General features: G+C 48.1%; 1 protein-coding gene across 3 annotated transcripts; it reads left to right on the forward strand.

Annotated features, from left to right (window-relative positions):
* Positions 1-407: 407 nt before the first annotated feature.
* LOC309344389 (uncharacterized protein) lies at positions 408-8983 on the forward strand. Of its 3 annotated transcripts, none has more exons than XM_081866735.1 (4): positions 408-1773; positions 3683-3868; positions 5851-5936; positions 8703-8983. In XM_081866735.1, the coding sequence occupies exons 2-4, from the start codon at positions 3697-3699 to the stop codon at positions 8775-8777; spliced, it is 333 nt and encodes a 110-aa protein (XP_081722861.1). In that variant the 5' UTR covers positions 408-1773; positions 3683-3696; the 3' UTR covers positions 8778-8983. The 3 variants fall into 3 exon arrangements, with proteins under 3 accessions (XP_081722861.1, XP_081722860.1, XP_081722859.1); XM_081866734.1 differs by lacking the exon at positions 408-1773 and adding an exon at positions 1793-1996; XM_081866733.1 differs by lacking the exon at positions 408-1773 and adding an exon at positions 2027-3077.

An 8983-nucleotide genomic window follows, 5' to 3' on the forward strand; every position in this document is an offset into this window, starting at 1 on the left:
GGCTTTGTTTTAACTCATTACTGAATGTATTTTAAAAGGTAACTATCGTCAAACAAGGAAAATAAAAAATACCAACATAATTTTGTGATTTTACAAAGCATAATATAACTAATAATTTTCTTAAATTATTGGGGGGGCGGAGCCCCCCCAAACGAATTTTTGAGGGGGCTCAGGCCCCCTCAGGCCCCATGGAGTCGGCGCCTATGAACAGACTACTAGACCAGATGGATGGGAAATTGCCTCTGAAGGAGCAGGTACGTAGCTTTGTTTTACTTCCAGATCCTTTGCTGCCACGAGGTTCAGGGGGCTTCAGTGGTGCAGAATGAAATAGATAAAATATAGCCGACACAAGATACTGGTTTGCAACTAAACTTTTTAAGGCTGAGATAATGCAAAATGCATGGTTCTCTCTCTACATAAGCAAGGATAGAACACTCTGTCACTTATCCTACAAATAAGTGTCCAGAACTTCCCATTAACAAGGGCCGACAATTTCTCAATAAGAGGAAAAGTAAACAACAAGGCTGTGTTAGATTAGCAGAGTTATAAATATTCATGAGTATAGACTGTGGGAGGGAATAAATAGGAGCCAAATACCAGCCGTATAGGAGCCTAGGGAACTGCCTTCTCTTGAGTCAATCAAGCAGTCCATTTACCTCAGTACTGTTTGCACTGACTGGCAGTGGCTGTCCAGGGGTTCAGGCAGGGGGCCTTCCAAGCTGCTCCTTGAGATCCAGAGGATTCAACTAGAGACCTCCTGCAAGCAAAGCGGATGCTATGACCCTTCCCTGATACAATCTTGTAGTGAGCTAAAAGGATGGTTTCTAGTGACTATGATTACTTGCTAGATGCTGGCTCCAAGTGGTAGCCCTAAATAATACATATCAGAGTTCATACAGCACCTAACATTTGCTAGGCACTATGTGGAGAATTAGTGATGTACGGAAGTGAGAGCTGGACCATAAAGAAGGCTGATCGCCGAAGAATTGATGCTTTTGAATTCTGGTGCTGGAGGAGACTCTTGAGAGTCCCATGGACTGCAAGAAGATCAAACCTATCCATTCTGAAGGAAATCAGCCCTGAGTGCTCACTGGAAGGACAGGTTGTGAAGCTGAGGCTCCAATACTTTGGCCACCTCATGAGAAGACTCCCTGGAGAAGACCCTGATGTTGGGAAAGATGGAGGGCGCAAGGAGAAGGGGACGACAGAGGATGAGATGGTTGGACAGTGTTCTCAAAGCTACAAACATGAGTTTGACTAAACTGTGGGAGGCAGTGGAAGATAGGAGTGCCTGGCGTGCTCTGGTCCAGGGGGTCACGAAGAGTCGGACACGACTAAATGACTAAACAACAACAACAATATGGAGAATTAAAAACAAGACAGTCTCTGCCCTCACAGTCTAGTGGACAAAAGCAAAAAGATGGGAAGGGATGTTGTGCAGTTGTCATGGCTTTCCTCTTTTCGATGCTGCTCCCAGAGAGACGGAACCGAGTGCCCAGAAGGGAACGAACTGCCCATATACATTTCTGAGTGGGAGAAGGGAACAAGTTATCAGACTCCAAACCTGTGAGTCAGACTTTGGGAGAGTCGTCTTGGAACAGCCCACCCACTACCCCAAGCTGTTCGCCATCCTTCAAGGAAGCAGCGATCACCATTTAAAGCACTCAGCGATGCTGCACTGCGTGGCTCCTTCAAGCCACAATGCCCCTCCTTGAAATGCTTGTTTAAAGCATTGCCAACCACCAGCCTTGCTTGAGGAACAGGACAGCTCAGGTGAGTTGTGGAGGAGATGCAAGGAATGGGCTGCTGGTGGTGGCACTTGCCAGGGAGAGGCCCGTGCAGTCGTCTGTTGGCATGGCTCCAGTAGTCAAATCACACACGTTCTATTTAACGCATCTACCCAGCCTTCCTGTCTCCTGTCTTTCCCTCTGACTGAACTGGGAGATGGACATGATGAGGTTTTGGGAGCTGCTGGTCATCTTGCTGTTTCTGGCAGGTACAATTGTTTAGTGGGAACAAGTTCTGGGACTGGAATGGGACCGAGTTTGAAGCTGCATCTTAAGCGGGATACATGATTGATTAGGCTTAGGGTAGGAGACATCCCTGCCTCCCCCCCTTTTTAAATGTCCATACTTTGGCCAATAGATTTAGATGTTTGCTTAGAAAAGTCCAGGCTCAAGGTTTTGCAGGTTCTCTCATTACTCCTTTGGTATTCTAAAAGGGGCTGAAAATGCATTTGTTACATTTCTCTGATACCTGAAGTTTGCACAGGTAATACAAAAGAAATGTCTACCTGCAAGATCAGAATATTATCAGCACCAAGCACTAATATTTCCCCCAGAAATTGAATTTGTGGGGGTGGGATGTTTGAATTTTCAGGGGGCCACAGGCTCAGACCCTTTCTCCTTGGCAAATTTGGTCTCAGAGTGGATAGCATCACAGTAGAAGAATTTAAACTGTTTCAGAATCATGACGACTTCATTAGATTTAACCTAAATTCTAACTAAAACTAGCTACAATTCCTTGTTTTCTGTTGTAATTTTGCACAACTCTTAAGTGATTGAATGCAACGTGTTCATTTGCAGCCACCTCATTCATTCAGTAGTTTTAGTCCTTCAGTTGATGCTTTATATAATCACAAAGAACACAACTTTTTTCAAAGTATAAATTCTGTTCAGGGATAAGAAAACACACTGCACAGTGTTCAAGCTGTTGTATTTGAAAGTAGATAGCAATTTCTACTTCATTAATTCCAGGAAAACAAGAGTGGGTGGAAATAATATCCTCCCCCCCTAGTCAGAAAACAGCAGCGTCTGACAAGTGGATCCCTGGTGGCGTGTGTTCAGAGACCTCAAGAATATGTGTCCATAGAGATTTCCCTGTCTCACTCCTTGCTTTATAAAATTCCCCATGAGCATTTCAGAGGGTGGCAGCAGTTAATGTCCTGACATCCATCTATTTTTGGTGACAAGTAAACCCTTCCTCTTCCCCAGATGTTGGATGGAATATGATGAGCCAGTTGCTGTCTTCAGTTGACTCACACGCTGGCGACACTTTTGAGTTCCCTTTTGAGAATGGTGCTGTTTTTTATACTGTTATGTTCAATTATTGATGGTTGATAGGTTTTCCATTTTGTGTATGTTTTTAACTGTTGTGCTGTGAAAGGCAATTAAGAAGCTGAACAAATCATTGTCCTTTGCACCATCAAAAGCAGCAGCGATGACAAGAGCTTCCCAAGATACTGTAACTGGCTTAGAACATGAGCTCCGAGGGTCTCATCCTGCGCTTGTCCTGGGCCTAGAAGACATGTGTCAAAGCTCTCTAGGCATGAGTCTGGGCGCTTTTTTTGTTCGTCCCTCCTCTTTCCCCAGGAAAACCCACTCTTTAGCACTGAATCAAAGCAAATGTTAATCTCCAGAAAACCCAACAGACATTTCCTCCAGTTCAGTGGTCAAGACTGGGTTTCCCCATGGAAAGCGGCAGGACTTTCAGAAGTCTGGATGAGCCCTAACAATGGGCAGCCAAATACTTTTGAGAAGCTTCCAAAAACACTCTGAGCACTCAGGATAGTACCTTGTGTGTGGGTGTGCATGCATGCGCAAAGTATGTTTCTTTTCGTCAACACCTAAAACCATGCGGCAAGTTACCTTGGTTCCATTTGCTCAATGTCTTTCTGGACCAGGTGCTGGAAGAGGAATGAGAAGCATCCCTGGCAGTGAGGCCGGATCCAAAAGCAGAGCCAGCTTTGCCGATAGCATTGGAGGCGCAGCAAGTGGGATGGGCTCTGTCATTGGTGGCTTTTTTGGAGGCAGTTCTGGGAATTCTGCACAGCCTGAGGGGGATTCTGGGACCACCAACTCCCAGCCAGGTACCATATTTTTCCATGTATAAGATGACCCCTATTTTTTTTAACCCCAAATTAAGAAATTAAGTTGTTTAGCTTTTTTTGGGTGGGGGGAGGTCACTTCTGCCAATTTCTCACCTGCCTGCCCACCACTGCCGATCGCTTGCCACAGCCACTGCCGATCGCGCACCTCGCCGCAGTTGCCAATTACCGTATTTTCCGCTCCATAAGACGCTCCTGACCATAAGGCGCGCCTAGTTTTTAGAGGGGGAATGCAAGAAAAGAAATATTCTTTAAAGGGAGCACCGAGCAGAGCTTGTATGCATCCCAGGCTCTGCTGAGCGCTCCTGTCAGGGGTTCAGGAGCAGAGGCAAAGCAGAGTGAGCAAATTGAAAGTGAGGAGGAGGAGTACGAAGGGGGAGCAGGCAGTGACAGTGGGCAGAGTCAATCCACAAGCCTCTCTAGCGAATCGGAGGACTCACAGAAGGGAGCACCGATGGCCAGAGCGAGGGGGGTTCCAGGGGGGAAGCCCCAGGAGGGAGGGGCCAGCGGGGAGTCCCTGAGCAGCAGTTGGAAATCAGGACCAGCTTCTCCACCAGAGCGCAGTGGGGAGGGGGAGTCCCAGGAGTCGGGACCAGTGTTCTCATCTCCAGCGGGAGGAGAGGAGTCAGGCTTGGCAACGCCCACATCAGGGAGCGGGGAAACGGTCAGAAGGAAAGTTACCGGCTGGGCGCGCGCGCCAAGTTCAAATGTACAGGAGAGCGGCACAGCAGGGAGTCCTGACAGGGAGCCAGGTCCTAAAGCCCGCCGAAAGGAAGGGCGAGACTCAGGGGGGTCAGCGTCAGAGGAATCCAGGAAGGAGGTAAGATCAGAGGGCAGAAGGACCCAGAGGAGGAAAGAACAGCGTAGGAGGTGGAGCAAGGCTAGAATCTTAAACTGGTGTGGGTTCAGCAGCGAGTCAGAGGGAACTTAGCCGGTCTAGCGTCAAGACGTGGGTCTGCGCGCCCAGAGCTTGGAAATGGAAACTAAACTTCAATAAAGACTTTTGTATATGACATCCACTGGGCGCTGGTCCTCTGTGAGCTGGGACCTAGCGGCAGGGCTGACAGCTCCCTTTCACGAGATGCGTGGAGCGTGTGTGCGGCGCTTGCAGGCTTTTCCCTGAGGAGGGAGAAGGGCAGCCCATCAATGACAGCCTACCCTTCTCCCTCCTCAGGGAAAAGCCCCCAAGAACCACACACACACTCCGTGCGGCTCTTTAAAGGGAACGTGGCTCTTGGGGGCTTTTGTGGGAGGTGGGGGAAGGGACAGAGTGCACGGCTCTATCCCTTCCCCCACCTCCCGCAAAGGCCAGGGATAGCCCCGCAAAGCCTTTGCAGGGCACTGGGATGAAGGCTCCTGTGCCCTGTGGAGGCTTCACACGGCTAAGCCAGAAGCTAGAACAGCAAGAAGGAGCGCTGTGCAGCGCTCCCTCTAGCTGTTCTGGCTTCTGGGATAGCTGCGCAGCCTGCATTCACTCCATAAGACGCACACACATTTTCCCTTCCTTTTTAGGAGGGAAAAAGTGTGTCTTATAAAGCGAAAAATACGGTATCTGCCCACTCGCCGCCACCAACAGCCCATCCACCCACTTGCTGCAGCCGCCAATCGCCTGCCCAATTGCCGCAGCCAATCGCCAGCCAGCCTTGCTGCAGCCACCAATCACCCGCCCAATCGCCGCTGCCAATCTCCAGTTTGCTGCTGCCATTAATCGCATGCCCCCCCTCCCGCATTCACTATCCGTGTATAAGACTACACCCAATTTTTGCCTCACTTTTTTAAAGCAAAAAGCATCGTCTTATACATGGAAAAATATGGTATTTGGGACAGCTTTCTTTATTCAAATAACCCCATATTAAAGAATCTCAGGGGTGTATGAACAACATACACCTAGCTTTATGAAGGCTGGTGAAAGTCATCCCATTTGGCAACTAATCTCCATTTTCTTGCTGATGCTCTCCATACAGATGCCATGTACCTTATTGTGAAAGTGGACTTGGTTTCATCGGACCCAGTAAACATTTCTATTCTGAATCAGCCACTTCTGAAGGAGGTGAGGCGCGAGAGAAACCGCTGGTAGTAATTGATCACAGATTTTGCTTTATGAAAGCTATCCTTCTACCATGCCAATAATCGGCCAGGTATGTAATAATGAAGAACTGGGTGCTATATAGCCCATAAGGAGGTTTCCGCCACCCCAATTTATACCGTATTTTTCGCACCATAGGGCGCACCTAGTTTTTAGAGGAGGAAAACACACACAAAAATATTCTGAATCAAATGTTGCACTAAACTATTTAAAGCAGCAAAGCGGGCAGCTCCTGTCTGCTTTTCTGCTTTAAATCGAGCCTCAGAGGAGGGTAGGAAGGGGAACCATGGCTTATCTAAGTCCAGTTAATAATGCTGAGCCTGACTTATGGCCATCGAGATTAGCCTGGCCGTCTCAGTGGAAATCTAGGGAGGCCGAGGTGGACTTTCCAGTGGTCAAAGTGTGGTTGTGTCTTCCTGCCTGGCATCTATTTCCTGCCGTCTTTCCCCCCTGCACCCTGCTTCGAGGGAAGGAAGCGGAGCCATGGAACCTCTGCCCGCAACTGCAGTGGATTCCCTCCACTTAGAAGCAGGAAAGTGGGAGAGGAGCTGCTTACACGAGTGTAAGCTGCTCCCCTCCCACTTTGCTGCTTCAAAGGGAGCCCAGGAGGAGGGAATCCGCTGCAGCCGCAAGCAGAGGAGGATCCATGGTCCCCTTCCTTCCCTCCTCCGTAGTTGCTTTGAAGCAGGAAAGTGGGAGAGGAGCTGCTTACACGAGTGTAAGCTGCTCCCCTCCCACTTTGCTGCTTCAAAGGGAGCCGGGGAGGAGGGAATCCGCTGCAGCTTCCCCCACCTCCCGGAGAGCCCGCAGAAGCCGTGAGCTCTTTAATGGGGCTGCGCGGCTTCTCCTGGCTTTTCTGGGAGGTGGGGGAATTCCCCCACCTCGTAGAAAAGCCTGCAGGAGCCGCGCAGCCTTTAAAGAGGGCGCCACTCTTGGGGGCTTTTCGCCGAGGAGGGAGAAGGGACTGATGCGGCCAGTCAGTCCCTTCTCCCTCCTGGGGAAAAGCCCACAAGAGCGCACAAAGCTTGTGTGCGGCTCTTGGGGGCTTTTCCCGCCTGCCTCTCCCCTGCATTCGCTCCAAGGAGGGAAAAAGTGCGTCCTATGGTGCGAAAAATACGGTATTCTGAAAAAAATCAAGAATGTCTGTGCCCCCTGGGATGGCATTAAGACCTATTAAATATGGTGTCTCCACGCCAGTGCAGTAAGATAGCTCATCTATTTAACATATATATAAGTGAATAAAGTAAAAACTAAGTTTTGGATCACCTCAAAGGAAAGCCCCTCACTCCCTGAACAGTGTCCTCTTTAAAATGCTCAAGCATCATATCCAGTCCAGTTTTAGGGCAGACAACCTAGACCCTTACTCATTTCTATAAAAGCTGGTCTGAGCCCAGCCCAGGAAAATACACAAAACACTCTATTGTGCCAAAATGAAGTTTGGGGCTGTGACGGAAAAGTTTGTTTTTGCTGTGCAGGTTGGGTCAACCAGTGTTTTCTTTTTCTTTTTCCCTGCCGGCAAATGGTTAACGAACGGCAGCCTCTGATTGGCTGGGGTTCCAGGAGAGGGGTTTGAAAAAGAGAGGATTTGGAGAGACAGTTCTGTAGGTTGGGAGAGGAGAGAGAGTTGGTTCTGGGTAGAAACATCCCCTCTGAAGAATATATCACAAGCTAGAGAAAGGAGTCTGAGCTTAGTGTGAAGGACAGTGTGTGGTGTCCTGTAAGAGTAATAGGCCAGGAATTAACTGGGAGGCTGAGGCTGAGCCAGGAGAAGGAGAAGCTGTGAGAATACAGTCTACTTAGGTCTCATTCCAGTCAGGAGGGGAGGGATTCTGCTCCAAAAAGAGGAGAATAATAATAATAATAATAATAATAATAATAATAATAATAATTATTCATACCCCACCCATCTGGCTGGGTTTCCCCAGCCACTCTGGGCGGCTTCCCAACAAAACACTAAAGTACAATAAGAAGACTCCCAATCCAGTTAAGAGGGGTGTGGAGACCCCTTGGGTCTGTTACTTGGAGGACCTCAGGAGTAGGGTTGTCCAAGGGGTGTGTAGCTGACAGAAAATACCACCTTGTTTAAGAACCAAAGTATTAAGCGGCAAGCAACAACCGAGACAGAACTGAAGTGAAATAGCATTAGAATCCGAAGTACCCTATGTTTTACCCACTTGTGTCATAAACTTCCTTTGCTTAATAAAATCTTTCTTGTTTATTTGATCAAATCCTGCCTGAGAATCCAAATTATTAAGTTTTCCCTCACACAAGTCCCCCACAAGATAATCTGGGGTAGTTTGTAGGAATTCGTGGAACTGGTGTTCTGTGCACTATATTTAAGCGAGGGCAGACCCAATGGCGCCAGGGGGGAAAGTGCCGTCGCGCCATCGCAGGGGCCAGACAGTATGCTGGGATGGCGGATAGAGGACACTCCGATGGAGAGGTGGCCTATAAATTGTGGTGGCCCAAATCTCCATTTCCTTATCAATTTCTGCACAGACTGGCAATTGTTGACATACCTTGTCTATCAAAACTATCTTTACTGGAATTTGAGGTGGGGGGAACCTTCTATTACACATAAAAGGATGGACTAATTAGCGAGGACATTTCCTCTGCGATAGCTTTGTATACTGGAAAAGCATAAACAACTATGTGAATTTCTCACAGAAAAGTTCACTTTAGGTTAAACTCCATTCTTGGAATACTTCACCTTCTTTTTTAATGTGGCAGGTGCAACAGATGTTGGCAGGTTTTCTCAAAGGCACCTTCCACTTGACATGGGTCACCTATAAAGAGAACAAGTAGAGCTAGGAAAGGCCTTTGCTCAGATGCCACCTGGACCCAGAGGAGAGAATGTGCATTGTCATTTTGAACCATGGACTGATGCATTTCCAGATCACTGGGACAGAGATCAAGAGGGTGTTAGCAATCAGAATTATTTACCTGCTTTAACCTGACTATCCTACTTTCTTGTACTGGTGAAACTTGTTATTATTACCATATCCTCTCGA

Source organism: Podarcis erhardii, assembly GCF_964252035.2.
Source record: "Podarcis erhardii genome assembly, chromosome: 6".
NCBI classification, from domain to species: domain Eukaryota; kingdom Metazoa; phylum Chordata; class Lepidosauria; order Squamata; family Lacertidae; genus Podarcis; species Podarcis erhardii.

Bases quoted from the DNA above. Each gene is read 5' to 3' on its own strand.
- LOC309344389 (XM_081866733.1), top strand. From the start codon at position 3,008: ATGATGAGCCAGTTGCTGTCTTCAGTTGACTCACACGCTGGCGACACT. The intron at 3,869-5,850 runs GTACCATATTTT...CTCTCCATACAG, and splicing joins GACCACCAACTCCCAGCCAG to ATGCCATGTACCTTATTGTG. The intron at 5,937-8,702 runs GTGAGGCGCGAG...TTAATGTGGCAG, and splicing joins ATCAGCCACTTCTGAAGGAG to GTGCAACAGATGTTGGCAGG.